Raw genomic sequence first — 17,974 nt, forward strand, 5'->3', positions numbered from 1 at the left:
ACACAACACTGCAATTCAGAGCCCTGCCTAGGAAAACCTTATGGCGTGTTCTGTTTCTAAATTGCCAGTAAGAATTGTACTTAAAAAATTACACTTGGATCCAATACTGCCAAGTATCATAATTATATGTTAATATACACTGGGAAGTATTTACATAAAGTATATACTGGAATGTAAATAGTACAGTTAAAATTACTCAGTTTAAAGGGATGGAACTGAATCTTTTTAAAATTATGATACAGGTTTTCCTAAATACGACAACTATCAGCAATTGTATGGTTTTCCCCCGGATTTTTTGACTAAGTTGGTGAATTATTTTATATCCCACAAAGATCATTTATGTCTGTCTTCTGTATTACATAAGAAATTACCCTTCAGGTGATTTGATATGTAATACTGACTTAGTCTTCACTTACCATTTCTGTTAAAAAGAAAATTCAGATTGAAGATCCAGGTGGATCAAAGTGCAGTGAAAAAAGGAAGGCAATATTTTTAGTATGCATATAAAAGTAACAAACAAGCTCTTTTCACTGAAGTAACTTTGGTGAAAACCAATGACTGAAATATAGCGTTCTAGGGAGAGATGATTACTCACGGGTTTCTTTAACTTCTTCCTAAAGTAGTCGTATTTCTGCTTAAATTCTCTGGAGTAAGGAACAGCCTGGAAGATAATATAAATACAGATAATGCAAACAGCTTGCTTAAATTTCACCTATAGTGAGCCAAGATTCAGAAAATTTCATGAATCATAAATCTTAAAATATTCACTCTATATTTTCTGCAGAAAATTTACACAGTATCTACAGAGTACATGGGCAATTCATAGAACTGATTAAGGCTAATTAGCACTGAATGAAAGTAGTTTCATCCTTATAAACAACTACATTGACAGTCAAGGAATCATCTAGGAGCATGCTATACAAACTAAGTATGTTTTCCAAGTGACTTCTCTCAGAGTCCTTTATCATACTAATGTCCTTCATTGTCTAGGGTACAGATAGATATGCCAAAACAAAGTAACTACTATTTACATGTCATTTGTTTTGAATTTGACACCATATTTATAAATCGCAAGAATGTTCTAAAGACAATGCATACTGCCTATGGTCTGTTCCTTGTTTTTAGGCCCAACTAACTGCAATTTAACTTTCCACACAATTCCATGCATTTCAGACATTTATTCTGATGAAATCATGTATGAATTCTGATTCTTGCCAATATCTGGTCAGTCACCAACATAAGGACAAAGATACAATGTTCTGAAGCTAACAAATACAACCCATAACTACACTCCCAACACTACAAAGAATAACAAACTAAAATTTCCATCTCATTCATTCATTCATTCATTCATTCATTCATTCATTCATTCACCAACCAAGCATTCTTTGGTAACTCACTTGCCCATTCATTCAGAAGATATTCCTGAAGCACCTATTTTTGCCAGGCATTTTAATTGCTAAGGAAATGATTGTACATAAAACAAGACTTCTATCCCCAATACCATTCTGGAGCTTTCAAGTTCTTGGGAGCAATAGGTAGTAAGAAATAAGAGAATAGAGGACTTCCGGGAGAACATGGCGGACAGATAACAGCAACTACCGGAGGCTCTCTGAAAAACTAGGCTCAGAAGCCAGATATGGTGCGGACTAAAGAGACATAAGCAGGTGGAGTTATGCTCTGCTGACTCAGGAACGAACTCGGCTGAGAGAAACCAACTTGGAATGCAGTCCTGGTGCTAAAACAGGAACAGAAAAGTCTCGCTGCTGAGGCTGGACCCTGCGCCATTGGAAGCCGCGATTTGGGTTTCCCGCCGCGCAGTGGCTGGCTGCCTCTACATCGGCTCGGCAAGGAGAGAGACGCGTGGAAACTCTGAGAACGGGAGTCTGCGAACGGAGTCGAAAACAGGACGGGCAGGGAGGCATGTTCTGACTTGTGGCGAGGTGAGTGAGAGAAACTGACACTCCACCACAGTTTGACTCCAGCGGACTTTCTGGGCCCGAGCAGTCCTGCGGGAGCAGGGCGTGGTGGCGACTCCAGCCACACATTCCCCTCTCGGGCGGGATTGGTGAAAAGTGCCTGGCCTGCGTGACGCTGCCGGCGGACCCCGTAGGCTGGCCCAACCCAGATCCCAGAGCCTGACGGAGGCCGGGAGGGGCGGGCCCCGCGTAGGCTGCCTGGTGCGCAGCGGTGAGTGGGAACACCTAACCGGCGCAATTCGATCAGGCTGTGGCTGACAGGGAGAGAAGCTGGGCCTCTCATATAAGCTTGCATATATAAGGAACAGAGAATATGGGAAGAGGCAGCAACAAGAAAGGCTCCTCGGCCCCCAACTCTGAGAAACAGGCAATAGCAGACACCGCACCAATACACATAAAGCACCATATAGAGAGCCTCATAGACCAATTCAGGAATGAAGTTATCAACGACCTGAAGCTAGAAGTATGCAAAATAGTTAGAGAAATGCTAAGCCCCACCCAAGAAAAAACAGATGGTGGAATGGAAGAACAGAAAAAGAGGGGAGAATTGCTTGATGGAGAAAACAGAGAAAGCATTGAGTATGTGAAGCAGGTTCAAAGGGACTATCAAGAAATTAAGAAGTCTATCCAAGACTGGCATAACAGCTTGAAAGAAACTAAGGACAGACTATCTGAACTGGAGGGCAGAATTGTAATATGGGAGAATGAAATGAAAAACTTCTTAAAAATAACAAAGAGACAAACAGCAATAATACAAAGACAAGAAGATGATAAGAGGATCCATAACTTAAGGATTAAGAACATAAAAGAAGAAGTAGGGACACAAACAAGTGAACTACAAAAGCTACTCACAGAAATAATCCAGGAGAATTTTCCTAATTTAGCAAAAGGTAAAGATACTCAGATGTATGAGGCATACAGGACCCCAGCTACCTACAACCCAAACAGAGCAACACCCAGGCATATAATAATAAAAATTCCAGAAATTCAATACAAGAACAGAATATTAAAAGCTGTCAGAGACAAGAAACAGACCACTTACAAGGGAGCACCCATCAGAATTACAGCAGATTTCTCTGCACAAACCATCAAATCATGAAGAGCGTGGGGGGAAATAATTCAAGCTTTGAAAGATAATAATCTCCAGCCAAGATTGAGATATCCTGCACAACTGTCCCTGGAAATTGATGGAAAAACAAGGTGCTTCCAGGATAAAGAGGAACTGGGGGAATTTGCAACCACCAATTCAACTCTACAGAGAGTATTGCAGGATATTCTAAAAAAAGAAAAATACAAAGAATCCAGAAATAGTGGAGGCCACAACTAATGGAGCAGAGAACAAAGTGAAGAAGACAAACTGACAGCTACTGACAGAATAAGAGCTCAACAGAAATGAGGCAGAGAAGATTGGATGATAGGAACAGCTATTTTGGAGAAAATGACATCTTAATAGGTAATACTGATTTAGTATCATCTTGTTTTGAAGTCTCATCTAGCTTTTGTCCTTCTGTCTCCAATGGTCTAAATAGGTTGTATCTTACTGGATCTTATTATGTACGATAGTATAAGCAAAAACCTTTTAAAGACAAGGAGATTATACAGAAACCATTATTCATTTTCTGTTAGTCGATTCTAAATACTCTGTAATGCTGTCATTCTCTTAAATGGTTTTGCATTGTTTTGATATACTTAATGCTACAGTATACGAAGTTGTACTCAAGGATTTCAAGGAAAGAGACAATATGGTAACTACTTTTAGGTCAGGATTATCTGGTGGTGAAACACTATTCTGCTTAAATGGTTATGTTTTGATCTGTGCTGTTTCGTTGTTATGCCCTCTTTTATCTCAATCTCCACTCCATTATTTACTTTTTTAATACTTTTTAAAAAATTTTTATCCTTTTAATTAAAGGAAAAAAAACAGGATATATTATAGTAACCCACTTTGACGTTCCATTACCTCGATTTAAAGCCCTGTATTACTCTCACCATCTGGTTTTTAACTGATGTTCCCCTATTCTGTTTTGCTGGATAGTATCAGGTTCGAAAATTTAGGCATCAGCTGTGAAGATAATGAGATTCATTATAACGCCCATTCTCGTTGACTTTTATCTACTTTTGAAGACCTACAATGTCTCCAATGGTTTGGTTTTGTCGGTTTTGTTCTTTACTGTTTTGTTCAATTGTATTATAACTAATGGTATAGGCAATTCTATTAGAGATAGTGGGAGGCATTATGGTAACCATTGTTGATCACCTTGTATTATGTTTTCACATTATCTATTATGTCCACCCTTTTGACTTGACCGATTCTGTTATGTCACATTTGGTTTTACTCTCTTCCAAAAAAGTAATAAGAACCGTGAGAGCAATGAAACCCAAAATGTGTAATAGTCATTGTACAAAAGAGAGGAAAAGAAAGTGCTCTAAACTATATAACTGCATGTATATTTAAGTGTATAAGATAGAATATGATATCACAGAGTTTTATTGGATCATTGTACAGAACTGTTTGCAGTATCATTGATGGAATGTCCACTTTACAAGTTTTAATTTTGTGACTTGAACAATTATTTCTAAGATGACAATATGTAATCCATTAACTAGTAATTTCCTACTGTTCATTTTTTTTCTGCAAATCTGTATAACTTGTACCCTTTCTCTGCTTTTTTTTTCTTTTCTCCTTAAATAAAATTAAAAAAAAAAAGAAATAAGAGAATAAATAGAGGTAAGTGTTATGAGTGAGGGCAAAAAAAGGGATCCATACACAGTGCAGGTTCTGGGCAGGTTTTATGTGAGGGGGGCGAGGAGAGCAGCTCGAGCAGGGACCTCAACAGAAACCACAGAGACAGAAGGAAACAACCAGAAGAGTGAGTGCCAAGTCCCAAGAGGAAAAGCATTTCAGCTGATGCCCTCAGCTAGGATGAGCTGTAATACACGGGAATTATCTGAAACCAATTTCCTTCTACTCTCTTATGTCAGCTTTAGAAGGCTGGATTCTAAGGAGACCATTACCTGCTAGGATTATCATCATTGCACATGCAGGTTCAACAGTTTTAGGCAACAGATTTCTCAAGGAATAGATTGCAAAATGTTGCCGCTCACTTGTGATATCCACTCTCTTGCCTGCCTTGTAACCTGATAGGTGCCGACTAGATGCACTGGACATGTGCTTTTAATGACGCATGGAAGCTGAATAATCATTACTTTCCTTTAGCAGTTACTATCTTTCCTCTCTTCATGTAGTTCTCACGATGGAGTAAGAAAGGTAAGTTTTTACTTTTTCCTCCTGAAAAGATTTCAGCAGTGTACCAGGACAAAGACATTCATCCAGTGAATCTTCTGGAGTATTACACTTAACATTTCTTGTATCAGACACCAGGGTTAATTGTTCTCTTTTGAAAACTCGGCATTTCATTTTCTCCCATAGAAGTTAACTTGTCAAATAAACCTATTTGACAAATGAACACATTTGTAAATTAAAAGCTCTTTAGTTGTGTACTAAATATGTTCTCTCTTGTCCAGGGTGCAGCCTGCCTTATTGTGTAGGTCAGTTCTAAATGCTTTTATGCTTATCATTCAGGTAATGCTGGTGCTCCTGGGAGAGAAGTGCTCCTGTCCAGTGTGGAGAGGTCACTGATGCCACTACACCTGGCTTCCAGGCCTGGTCTGACACTTGCTTTCAGAGCCTTTGATAACCTAGGGATAATAATATCTCTACCTTTCTGAGAGGATTCCTGGGAATTTTAAATAAGCTGACTAAGAAGTTCTTGGAAAAGTACAAAGTGTTATATAAGCATGAGTTGATTTTCATTCTAACAGCACGCCACAGACAACACTCAAGGGTGCTACTAAGGGTGGCATCTGTCTTAAGAGAAAGCATACTAACTTACAGTAACACTGTCCTCAGCTGTCACGGAAAGGATCTCCCTCCTTATTTTATAAATCTATTTTATAAATCAAGACTTATAAAATCCCCCCTGTAAGTCAATGAAGATGAACACACACACACACACACACACACACACACACAGTCTCACGTGTTAAACTGAACCAATAGTAAACCACCATTAAGAAGACTTTACAGACATAAAAGGAGAAGATTTAAAACCTTAGGACCACAGGTAACAGAATAGTCTGAAAGAGGCCAAGTGTTTTTAAGTGGTAAGAGATGAGAGAATGATAAAGGAATGATAGCATGTCTAAAAACACAAAGCAAAATTTATGAGACTTAAATAGAAATTTAAACATAATCAGGGAAATAAGACAAAATGAATAGATTATAAAAAAAACCTTAAAGAATTAACTAAAAGAACTAAGAGCGCACTGTACAGCAATGCATGCACACACGTGTGTGAGAGACAGGAAGAGGAAGAAGAGCAGGAGGAGGAGGAAGAGAAGAGAACGAGAAGGTCAGTGAAGAGGTAAGAAGAAAATGAACCAAATGCTAGAGGTAAAAGTTAGATATCAGAGAGTGGGAAAAGCGCACTATGTGAAGAAATAATGGCTAAGAATTTTCCACAACAGAGGAAAGATATGATCTCCACACCAAGGAACTGAGTACAAAGCAGGATAAACCAAGAGAAAGCCACATATACATACATGACACTGAACCTATAGAACATTAAAGACACAGATAAAAGTTCAAAACCACCAGAAAAAGATTCAGCCACTAGAAATAACAATTATGATAGCAAGTGTCTCATCTTTCAGTTAGGGAGCTGGAAGACATGTAAGACTATCTCCAAAGTACTGAAGGAAATAACTCAGAATTCTATAATCTGCTGAATTTAACCTTTAGGGAGGCAGTGTGATTAGACTTAGAGAGACCATTCTCAGCCTTGGTGTGCCGCAGAATCCTTGAGAAGGCTTGGTGTAACACAGGTCGGGGTGCTCTCCTCAGAGCTGTGGGTTCAGATCTGGGCTGGGACCTCAAAACTTGCATTTTGGTGGACAAGTTCCAAGATGACGCTGGTGCATGGAGAACCACAACTTGTATTATGCATTCCATTAAGAAGAAAACCCAGGAACAAAATGAATGCAAAAACTATGGTGGGCAAAGAAATTTGTTTATGTATAGGTAAAATGAAGTAAATATTGATTACTGGAGAAAAAAGATAAAACACTATTTGGAAAGTTTAAAGACAAGGTGGTTTAAAAGTCTGCCCAACAATGACATGGAAAATAGAAATAGGAAAGAATGGTATTAATGTTTTCTGAGGTCCTGATGATAACCAGGAAGAAAGAGTGATTAACTTTAATCTTAAATCAGGCATGCTGGTTAAGAATTTTAATGTGAGCACTGAAAGAATACAAAGTACAACTCAAAATCACATACAAAGTACTCTATCAATCGAAGCAGAAAAGACAAGCTACTGTAAAGAGACAGAAAATACACACTGGGCGCAAGAGAAAGAGTGAATGTAATTACATAAATATCAGAAAAAATGGATTGAGCAGCAACTATGGAAATTTTAATGTAACTCTTTGATTAGACTATGTAGTCAGGAAAAACAGTAATAAGGGTATGGATAATTTAAACACAATGGGTTTGACTAATGGATATCTCCAACCAAACACACAATATATACATTTTAAAAACACAAAAAGACCATTTTCAAAAAATGACCAGGCTTCCAAGGAAGCTTCAAATATCTGGTAATATTCCTAGGCAATATTCTCTGACTGCAATGCAAGGAAATTAGAAATAATAAATGGATAGGTGAGATTCCCTCATTCCTCTTGGGCACTAAAAAGCAGACTCTAAATAATTTGTAAAGTCAAGAAGAAAAAATCATATAAAAACTGCCAAATATTTAGAACAGTATACCAAAAGCCATTAATTTGATAATCACCTAACTATACATATTCTTACTAAAAGCAGTATCACTAATAATAATGAGTAAACAAGAGTCTCAGACAACAGAAAGAAAGAGACCTTTCTTGAAAGTGAGTCTACCTGAACTTATGTAATTTTCAACACTAAATAAGGACTAGCAGTGTTTGAGTAAAGGCAGGTGATTATAAATGAAATAGTTGAAAATTTTAAAATTATCACAGGAACCATTTTCTGTCACTGAAAAATGCACTGTTTCTAATGACAGAGAATGGAAAACACTATTCTAACAACCCACTGTGACTTGTCAAAAAAAGTGCCACTGTAGTAAGACTTCTTCAAGCTACATACAAGAAAAAGTACATCATTTTTGGGGAGCACTTTGAATAGGAAACAGTCCCAAAGCAGCTGAACAAATCAAACAAATGTACCCAAAAAAATGGCTGAAGGGATGTCAGTTATAGATGTACATTGGTATTATAATATCTTCTAAATTTTCATATAAACCAATCTTTAGATTTTAAAATATAATTTGGGAGCCGATCAAAATGACAAAATAATATTTTCAATGTAACTATTGGGCCCTTAGCTTATTGCTTGCAAGAATAAACTTTAGATCCTTTTCTTTTGTCAGTCTTTTAAAGGAGTTTTGGGGGAGGGCAGTTCTGGGGATGAAACCTAGAACTTCATGTATGCTAGGCACATATTCTACATTATACTACACTTTCAGCCCTCAGTCTTTTAGAAAGGCTCCAAATCTACCATCTTGTGCTGAATGAGACCTTTCCTATAATTCCAAATTATTTCTGTGTATGCCCTTAACTACTGGCAAAAGCTATTAGAATATGGTGCATATAGTCCCTCCCATCCTGTAGAACCATCCACAGAGTTCCACAGTGGATTCTCCCTCTTTCTGTGACCATAGCGTGCTACAGAATCTTAAGAGGTCACTGTACCTAGGTCAGAATGGACTCTTTTCCCACCTGGCATGAATAAGAAAAGTCAGTGACAGCAGAGTTGAAAATTCCTAACTCTGCAAGTGCTTGAAGGAAGCAACCTCATCAGAAAGGCCTACATGTTTTTAAACTGGAAGACATTTAAATATATTAACATATATTTACTAGCCCTGGCCTAAAGCAATGACAGTACTCTACAAATATAGGCTTCATGTAAGGGAGGAAATCTTATGTTTTTAGGTTACCTATTTACAAAGGAGAAGAAGAAACATTATCTAAATGTGCTACCTTTACAAATCACTTTCTTTCCCTTTTCTTTATGAAAAGGCACATACAGCTAGAAATGGTAAGAATAAGGGAAGAATTTAATCTACTCATTGTCCCAGGTCCTCGGCTTAATAGTAATTAGTAAAACGGAAGAAACACATGTTTAGATGCAACCAAAATTTATGTCAAAGTGTCACAAACTGAGAATACTGACCGGACCAGTGATAGCTGGGTTCTGCAGTCTTGGGTCTTCCCACTGGGTTATTTTGCTATCTGAAATATTAAAAAAGAAATAATCAGCACATTACTTCACATCTATTCTATATAAAGGATATTTCAGAAAGAACTATTTTTGAATTCTTCAAAAGTTGTCCAGTTCCCTATTCTGTCCCCTTGGGATAAAATTTAGTATTTTAGGGTTAAAAAGTAACTATACTCTACATGGTAAATTTCTCACATACTGTTTAGTTGAAAATAATAAAAAATGTACAACTAAAGTGAAACATCTATTTGCACTGTTTTTGGCAAGCAATCTGCTGTCATTTTAATTATAAACCCCTATCCTTCCAAGGATTTATAATTTGATCTTGATTTTCATTTAATTAAAAAAAGGCATGAAAAGTTTTAGTGTCTCAGAAGGTTAACAAACACACAGGATTTTCTGTCATTTCAAGTAGTTTTTATTTGCGTATGGTGTTGAAAAACTGCTTTCAATTAGGAATCCTGCACTGAACAAATGAATAATCCATTACATGCGTCACTCACACGCACACAAAAATCAAAACTACTACGGTAGTTCAACACACAAGAATTAGACACAGTCAATAAAAAGTCCAGAGGAAGGTTTCTTTGCTAGGCTGGCAGAGGGGAATTTCCTTCTTCCAAATGAGTCCAAGAGAGCTTGATTGCTTGATGGTACTTACACTTTGACCTGTCCAGCTGATAACACACAACAGCTGGGTCACTAACGACTTATAATTATGCCTAAGTAAAGAAGACTTCAGAGATCTCTCAGTGTGTGTTGGAGAGCCAGGGCTAACAGGTTCCTATGAAAAACAGGGCAGACAGGAAGACCTGTCTTTGGAGTTGGTGAAAAAAGGAGAGAGTAACCCTGCATATTCTTACCCTGTACCTGGGTTGACAAAGCTAATGGATTCAGCTTTAATAACTGCCAGGAGTTTCTGAAAGTCTCGTATTATTTTAACTAAATCAGAAGTAAGTGAAAAAAATGCTCCTTGGGTATATGATCAATCTAGAATTCTTTGTTTTCATGGTGGCAGAACATTTACATGAAGTCTCAACTGTTTTTGAGAACCCTAGTGGAATCAAAAGGCATACTGGGTCCTTTGCCTTGAAAACAGAAGACTTTGGAAAGTAAAAGTTGCTACTGTGATGGAAAAGAAAAGATCTCCAAATAAACAACACAAAATATAGCTCAGTAAAAACTGATTTAAACTACCAACTTGGACTGTAACTGTACTGACTAGATTTTATCATTGAAGCAGAAAATAAATTTCCTATTCCTAATACATTAGGACTTCCAAATCTTCCAAATCAGATTCTCCCAAAAGACCCGAACTACAAACTGTATTCTAGACATCCCACAGGGTTCTGAGCTCAACTATGCAAACCAGGAAGGCTATCACCACAAACTGCTCATGCAACCCTCTCTTTCAGCTTAACAGTATTGCAATACATTCACATTCAAATTAGGAACCAGGCCGCGGCCTCACCACAACGCCCTGGTCTGTTTCTGTTTCTTTCTCTCTCTTAGGCTTCTTGTCTGGGAACTCCTATTTCTTGATCATTCTCCAGGTTTCCTTGGCTCTGGTCTCGTCCAAGCCTATTCAAGACTTTCTTGACAGCTCTACCAAGAAGTTGTTCATATAGCACACATCTGACTAGGGTCACTCTCCTCTGGAGAGGCCCTGTAGACAGTGCTCACAGAGTGAATCAGAGGCCCCACACCTGCCAGACACCCTGTGACTTGGGTCTGGTTGCCACATTAGCCTGCCTGCACTAGTTAAGTGGGACATGGTGGCCTTTCTCTGAACACAGCCTAGTCTGTACAGAGTTGTAAATTTGTATACATCTTCCCTCTCATTTGGTCACTCTCTGTTGGGCTGCCAGGCTCAGTGCTTCTTGGGTTTGAAATTGATCTGAAAGGGAACCCATTCTGGACCACCCTCTTCAGCCTCCCTCAAACTCAGCATCCAAACAACTGGTTCCCGATGCTGATAACAGCTGATGGGCCTCTCCCAGCACTCCCTCTGGATGGAAGCCCTTGAGGACAGGAGCTGTGTGTTATCTCTATAACCCCCATGATACCATTTGACATTGCTTCTGGCATGTAACAGGAGCTCAATATATTATTTTTTTAATGACTGAGTGAAATGGATGGTGAAAAAGTTCCTTTAAAGCCAAACCTTTCAGAACGACTTGTGTTACAGTAAAGACTGATTTTCAAACTAAGTGTTGTCAGTGTATGAATGAATGGTGGCCAGTAACACAATTTTAAGAACTTTTGAGCCTAAACTTGCTTTGTGCCTTTGAGACATTACATATCAAATAAAAGGGCACAAAAGTAGAAGGATGAGAAATTCAATTTAGCTACTATTAATAGATTTGGCAAGACTCTTGGCAGGGAAGACCAAACTAAGAACCACTGAAATTCCTTCTTTCTTAACATTTGTGTTTAAGATACCTGTGGTCAGTTACTCAGCTGCTGGGTACACGCTGTCTTAAGAAGAATGACATCCTTCTCATGAGGGCTAGACACTCCTTTCCAGTTCTACCCCTAAGTTTTTATGCCAGGCCTGAGCGATAGGCGCTAGTCAATGAATGCCAACCAAATGGATCAAGAACGAACTGAAAACTAGAATTATACATACACTATTCCTGAAATACTGTCTTTAAGGTTGAATATCGTTAATCTTGAAACTTTAACTTATCAACAATTAAATAATTACTTAAAGGCCAAGTACGTTCATGTTTATAATTCAATCACGTGTCTTAGCTTTCTTGGAAGACAGGATGACTCTAAACAACTTACAAAATAACTGTGTGCATGGTACATGCTATATGTAGGATGACCTTGCTGATGACCTCTGTCCTGCAAGTACTATTACAGCAAAATTCTGAAAGAGAATCCCTAAATATTATTTATCAGGTAATTAAGGTTATTTTGGAGACTACTTGTTGCCCCAATGAGGAGCCTCTGTAAAATAAAGGGATTTTGTGTTTCTCACAGACTAGATTTTGGAGGAAGGGTAAATGCATTCAACTGCTTTGTTGACATGCACCTCCCCTTTATCATTTTCCATTGAGTAAACCTTGGCAAATTAGAATTTGGACAGAAATGCAACACTAAAAGGTAAAGGTGTTCCTTCAAATAGATCTTTTTCTTAAATGATATTTGGTTATCTAATTTTTCCTCTGCTGAAGAGAAACTTTCAGTATGGTTGTAAATAGGAAAACTAGATTTTAATCTGTAGATCCATGATGATAAATATATGGGTACAGTGCAGAGCCATTAGGCTCCCAACATGGTCTTTCCCCACTCACTGGTACTTGTTTCCCAGGAGTGAAGAGGAGCTTCCTATAGGGAGTGAAGCATGTCTAGAGGAGCTCTGGAACAACTAGCAGACACATCAGAAGTCAGGAGCAGCCGCCCTGTCCCTGTCCCAGTGAGCAGATTGGTGGGGAGCTGCTGCTTCTCCAGATAGGGGCTCTCCACTGTGCTCAATGACAGCACCTCTGACACCTTAACCACTGGCACTCCATGAATTGGACATCAAGTTACCATTTGCCAAGCATCTACTAAAAACTTGAGGTCCACTACAGCATTTTGGTTTCCAGTGTACAGCAGTGAACCATTGTTCCTGGGGCGGATTAGAGCAAAGTTCTTCCCAAGTTGACTTAAGTTTTAAGTCACCAGCCACAACAAGTAACAGTGAGTGAAATGCTTGTGAGTCACAGGACAAGGCAATGGTACTGCTTAAGACTTTGTTTTAATGAAATGACCAGTATTATTTATATTTTTCTTTGAAAAATGAAAAAAAAACCTTTTGTTAAAGTGGGAAAATGGTTATGACATCTGCTTGATTTCAGCTCTAAACACTAGAATTGTGAATAAATAACACATTGAGCGGAAAGTAGTTTGTACATATACATTTTAAAACTTTTGTCCCAGGAACATTATGCCTACTATAAAATTCTGGAAATTATGCAAATGAGAATGATTTTCTGATTAAAGATGAAAATGAAGCCTATATGTCTTGAAATATCTGATTTAAACCCAAAGGCAGTCCTCTCTCTCATACAACAGACTTCTATTTTTGGTTTAATTCTAAATTGCTGGGGCCTATTGCTTAATTCAATTTATACTAACCCCTTCAACCAGCGATGGCGAACATTTTAGAGCTTTCAAGGATAATACACAGCCTGCATGTCACAGTTTGTAAGAACAAAGTCCCCTGGCAGTGCACTTGGTACCCAACACAAGCTCTGCATGTATGAGGATTCCTTGTGGCCAGATTTTTCAGTGAGTGCTCATCAGGATGCTTTTGTTTATTTATGAAAATGTGGTAAAGCCTGGAGCAGACCTCCTGTTCGTGAACCAAATGAAAACAAAGACCAAAATATTACTAAACTGTACATATAATTTAAACTTTGTATCTACTTGAGTTTTAATACACCTTTTCAGAACTGTTAAAGGGCTGTAAAAACATGATCCCATGAAGAACATGTCACCTCGAAAGAAAAAAAAAAAGAAAATGAAAAAGGAAAAACTCACCAGCTAAAAGCAAACATTTATTAGTGTAACTTTTAGTTGAAATAAGAAATCACGCATTTATTCATAGAGGATGGAGCAATTGTCTTCAGCAAATTACTACAATTTCAAGAAAACTACTATATATTATTAGTGTGTTGGGTGCAAGAGAACATGCTATGAATAGAAAATAAGGTCAGACTGAGCATCTCGCCATAAGACCTTTGAAGGCAGTGTTCTGAAAACTTACATACAGCTAAATGCACTGTTCACACACAGATTTGTTTTGACTAAATTGTTGCCTCTAATCTTATTTTCTATTTCCAGAGTGTATTTAATAAGAGCGCAAGTATCAAGGGATTGCCAACCAAAAAAAAATTTTTAAAAAATTATATAAATGTTAAATAAAAAAAGTTAATAAAGATCAAATTGGGCAAAAGCTTGATGGCTACTGGAAAGCAAACTCAGGGTAAAGGCACAGTACCGTACGAGGGCACTGACTCTCGGGTATCATTCTCTCCACATAACACCTGGCTGCCTGGACAAAGAGTGAAACAACAAAGCTTTCACTATCATATTTGAATCCCGCTCCCGCTCCCACTAGCCTGTAACCCTCGGTGTCCAGAGCGATGCCTACTTACTGTGGTCAATGTAAAACGTGCGGCCATCCAGGTGAATTCTTTCTTCCCAGCCAGGCTGGTGTCCAGCGAAGGGAAGTGCAGAGAATGCAAACGTTAGTTAGTGGTCCACTATCAAAGGTGATCATTTAAAATATCAGAGGAACTTTCCTTACTCCTGTCTCCTAAAGTGCACCTTTACATTCACAATAAATACAAACATTACTGGTTAACTTCTGACAAGCTCTAACCACGCACACACATTCCACCATCCCAGATGCATTCCCTGTGTGACCAACAAGAAATGAGCGTTACCTCAAAAGCTCCAAGTAGAACTTCAGCATACATGAAAGCTGAGGCTGAAAAACTTACTTGGTTAAATAAATACTGAGTTCTACAGTGAGGGAGGAGGACGGTTAATACAACCATATTAGACACAGTGGCTTTATTTATGTTAAGTGGCAAAACACCACAATACAGACCATTCTCTGCCTTTAATTCTCACTACTCAAACTCAGAACTGTTACATCCAGTGGACTTGTGGTCTAGGGTCCCCAGATTCACCCTGGCCGACCTTGTTCTCTCTCTCTCTCTCTCTCTCTCTGATGAAACCCACTCAAAGCGAAAGTAATTTCATGATAGGCATTATAAGGGGAAGTGTTAAGAGTCCTGCTGGAGGGGTGGTGGGGCCCACAGCTGGGATAGCGCTGAATCTGGGGCTGCGATCCTGTTCATGGTGTACGGGCCCCAGTTTCACCTCCCTGAAGGTCAACACTTAACTGACTGGATATTGGGCTTGTCAGGAGTTGGGTCTTGTGGGCCGAAAGGTAAGCATGGCAGCCTGCATTAGGAGGAACGGTGCTGCCTGCACACAGGAAGGTACCAAAACCACGACTGTCAGCTTCAAACCACAAAACTGGTAACTGCTTGCTGCTAGCAGCCATACAAAAGCTGCTGTTCCCTCTCTAAAAAGGGCCCAGGTCTTTATTTTAATATTACTTAAGGGTCGCTTCTGTTTCTATAGGAACTAATAATACTTTAGGATAAGGCTGATGTGCCTCCATTATCTGAACTGTCCTAATGTGCCAACTGAAACTCAAGAATCCAGTGGATTCAAACACACTTTCTTTTACTTTCTAAACTTGGTTCATTCTCCAGGCTTCTGAATTCGGGAACCAACAGATTTGGACAGTGAGGGTGACATGCATCATAATAAGCAATCAAAGAATCTTAACTTTTGTAGCCCACCTTTCATCATACTGAGGGAACGGGGAAGTAAAAAGGATGAAAATATTATGTGTGTCAATCTCCCATAATGAATGTATATATAGTGCATTATAAACATATAGTAATAAAAAAGGCAATCTTTTTTTTGCTGCAATACATCATATGCTGGTCAGTAGAAAGGTTCTTATGCTTGAAAGACAACACACTCACAAACACACACACATCCCATTTAAAATTAGACTTGTCCCCCCATCTTCTGATCCCCACCCTCCAGTTTTCTTTCTGAGCAGGCTGTTGACAAGGATGCACAGTGAGATTTCATTCAAAATCTATTTGGACCAAAGCACTCCGCTCTCCTAAAGAAAACAGCCTGGTAAAACATTAGATTTATACCTAGTCATCCACAAGGGAAAAAAATTCAAAATATTTGCAGGTTAAATGACTTACTGTGATTACTTAAACTTCCTGTGATCACTTATGCCTTTTTTCCCCTCCCACGCTGTTTTCAGTATTTTTGTTGCTATGACTAAATCAGCAAATGGATGGAACTCAGTGGCTGTTAACTTGTAAAATAAACGTGTGCGCTTAAACTGTCACCTCAAGTAAATGCCTCTTGCATATCCTAATTCAAGGTCTACTTTGGTTAAGTGGCTAGCAATTCAGAAACTTAATTTCTCAAGTGCTGGTATCATATACCCTGCAACGTAGTCTTAGAATTCCAACACAAATTCAACCCTATTAACAAACACAATCTATGAGACCCAGGAAGCCTGGGGAAAGAGAAGACTCAGAGTGCCTCTCTATCAACACTGGGGAGAAAAATGAACAAAGACTTTCAGCCCCTTTTGTGCATCTCCAGTATACTCACAGGAAGAGGGCCAAGATCATTGGGGTTTAAAGATGCCTTTGACCGCATATGTACTGGAAATTTCAGGCGTGGATCTTCCTGCAAGAAAAATACCAAATGTAGAAGCTGTTATAATGGACTCTGTGTGCAGTTATGGGTTCCTTCCCTCCTTGAGATGCTACAACGAAGTTGCCTATGCATGGTGGAAGATCCCATCTCTGTGTTCTGGCTAACCATCTTTCAAGACTCTACTCTTTATTCTGTGCTTAGTGAAGGAAGAGGGCACAAATATTTAAAAAGAAGGTGAACTATTTCCCCCAGGCTTTGAAGAGGTGTCGGGAAAGGGTCGAACACTGATTTACCATGGAAACCAGAACAAAGGGTGCCAGTGATGCCGTGGTTCTACTCCCGAAGGGAGGGGACAAGGCTTTGTAAATCTCCCTCTGGGTTCTGATACACAGGAACAGCACCCCATCAGTGCCTTTTGTCTTTCTGCTTATTCCTAAACTATGCAGGGATTTGAATCTGGTCTGCTGCCAAGTCATGCAGTTGTTCCCAAGAAAGCTCAATGTTCTGTAAGAAATTATGTACTCGACTACAGAGCTTTACTGGGATTTTCATCAAGTTCTGCATATTGGCTTCTCATTTATGTTTTAATATAAACATTTATAGACTTTTTATTAAAGGATACGTCTCGTAAAATACCACAGAAAACCAAGAAAACAGAAACATGTACTCTGTCATCTTGGGTTATGCTCAATACACAAAAAAATCATCAGATGTAATTTTGCAACACTCCTTATTAGAAGCTGGGACACACTGCCTTTGTTTCTTTAGATGAGAACAAGCATCAGAGATAATACATATTTGGTCACAGTGATAATCCAGAGCCCAGAAACTGTGCCTTTAAAATATGATGTAGTGTAGACAATCCATGTCTTTAAACACAAAAGATTAGAAAATAACAAAATTCAGAAAAAGTATATTGTCAGCAACCAAAACATATTATCTGACCAAGATTAAAAAGCAAAGCAAACCCTTAAGACATTTGCCACTAGCTTAACTCAATTATTTTCCAGCCTTTGCTGCTGTCTAGTAACTAAAAAGTTTTTGTTTCAACAATTCTTTGAGTCAACAGAAATATAAAATGCAGCATACTGCTGCATTCATGGGTAAATTTAGAGAAATGATAAAAATAAAAGTATCACAAAAACAAAACTAATCTTTGCTTTCTGTTAACTATAGCAAACTTTTAATTAAAGAAATAACTCATCTCCGCAGGCAGTGCCAACCCTGAATCTAATCTATTTTTAAAAGTCTGAGGAGTGGTACAAAGTAAGTCCATTGTTCTGTAGCAGAGAGAACATACAGAGAGCAAAGAAATGTACTAAATGTTTAGATAATCTGGTAACCATTTTTGACTGTTTAACTGTAGATAGTGGAAAATTTTAAAGCATCAACATCCACAAAAGTT

The 17,974-nt window shown here is 38.4% G+C and overlaps 1 protein-coding gene across 9 annotated transcripts in view; it reads right to left on the reverse strand.

Moving 5' to 3' along the window:
• The window catches only part of Nedd4l (NEDD4 like E3 ubiquitin protein ligase), a 335,786-nt gene that overhangs the window by 34,628 nt on the left and 283,184 nt on the right, over positions 1–17,974 (reverse strand). For 5 of the 9 annotated variants that reach the window (XM_013157143.2, XM_063231561.1, XM_013157145.3 and 2 more), the window contains 5 exons: positions 16,522–16,599; positions 14,451–14,505; positions 14,294–14,347; positions 9,253–9,311; positions 596–661 (listed from right to left, as the gene is read on the reverse strand). In XM_013157143.2, coding sequence (XP_013012597.1) covers positions 596–661; positions 9,253–9,311; positions 14,294–14,347; positions 14,451–14,505; positions 16,522–16,599 — 312 coding nt within the window. The remainder of the gene's footprint in view (positions 1–595; positions 662–9,252; positions 9,312–14,293; positions 14,348–14,450; positions 14,506–16,521; positions 16,600–17,974) is intronic. The other 4 variants (XM_005005527.3, XM_003474136.4, XM_013157141.3 and 1 more) reach the window with 1 other exon arrangement.

Source organism: Cavia porcellus, unplaced genomic scaffold (genome assembly GCF_034190915.1).
Source record: "Cavia porcellus strain 051 isolate PalLab524CR breed Dunkin Hartley unplaced genomic scaffold, mCavPor4.1 scaffold_20, whole genome shotgun sequence".
Taxonomy (NCBI): domain Eukaryota; kingdom Metazoa; phylum Chordata; class Mammalia; order Rodentia; family Caviidae; genus Cavia; species Cavia porcellus.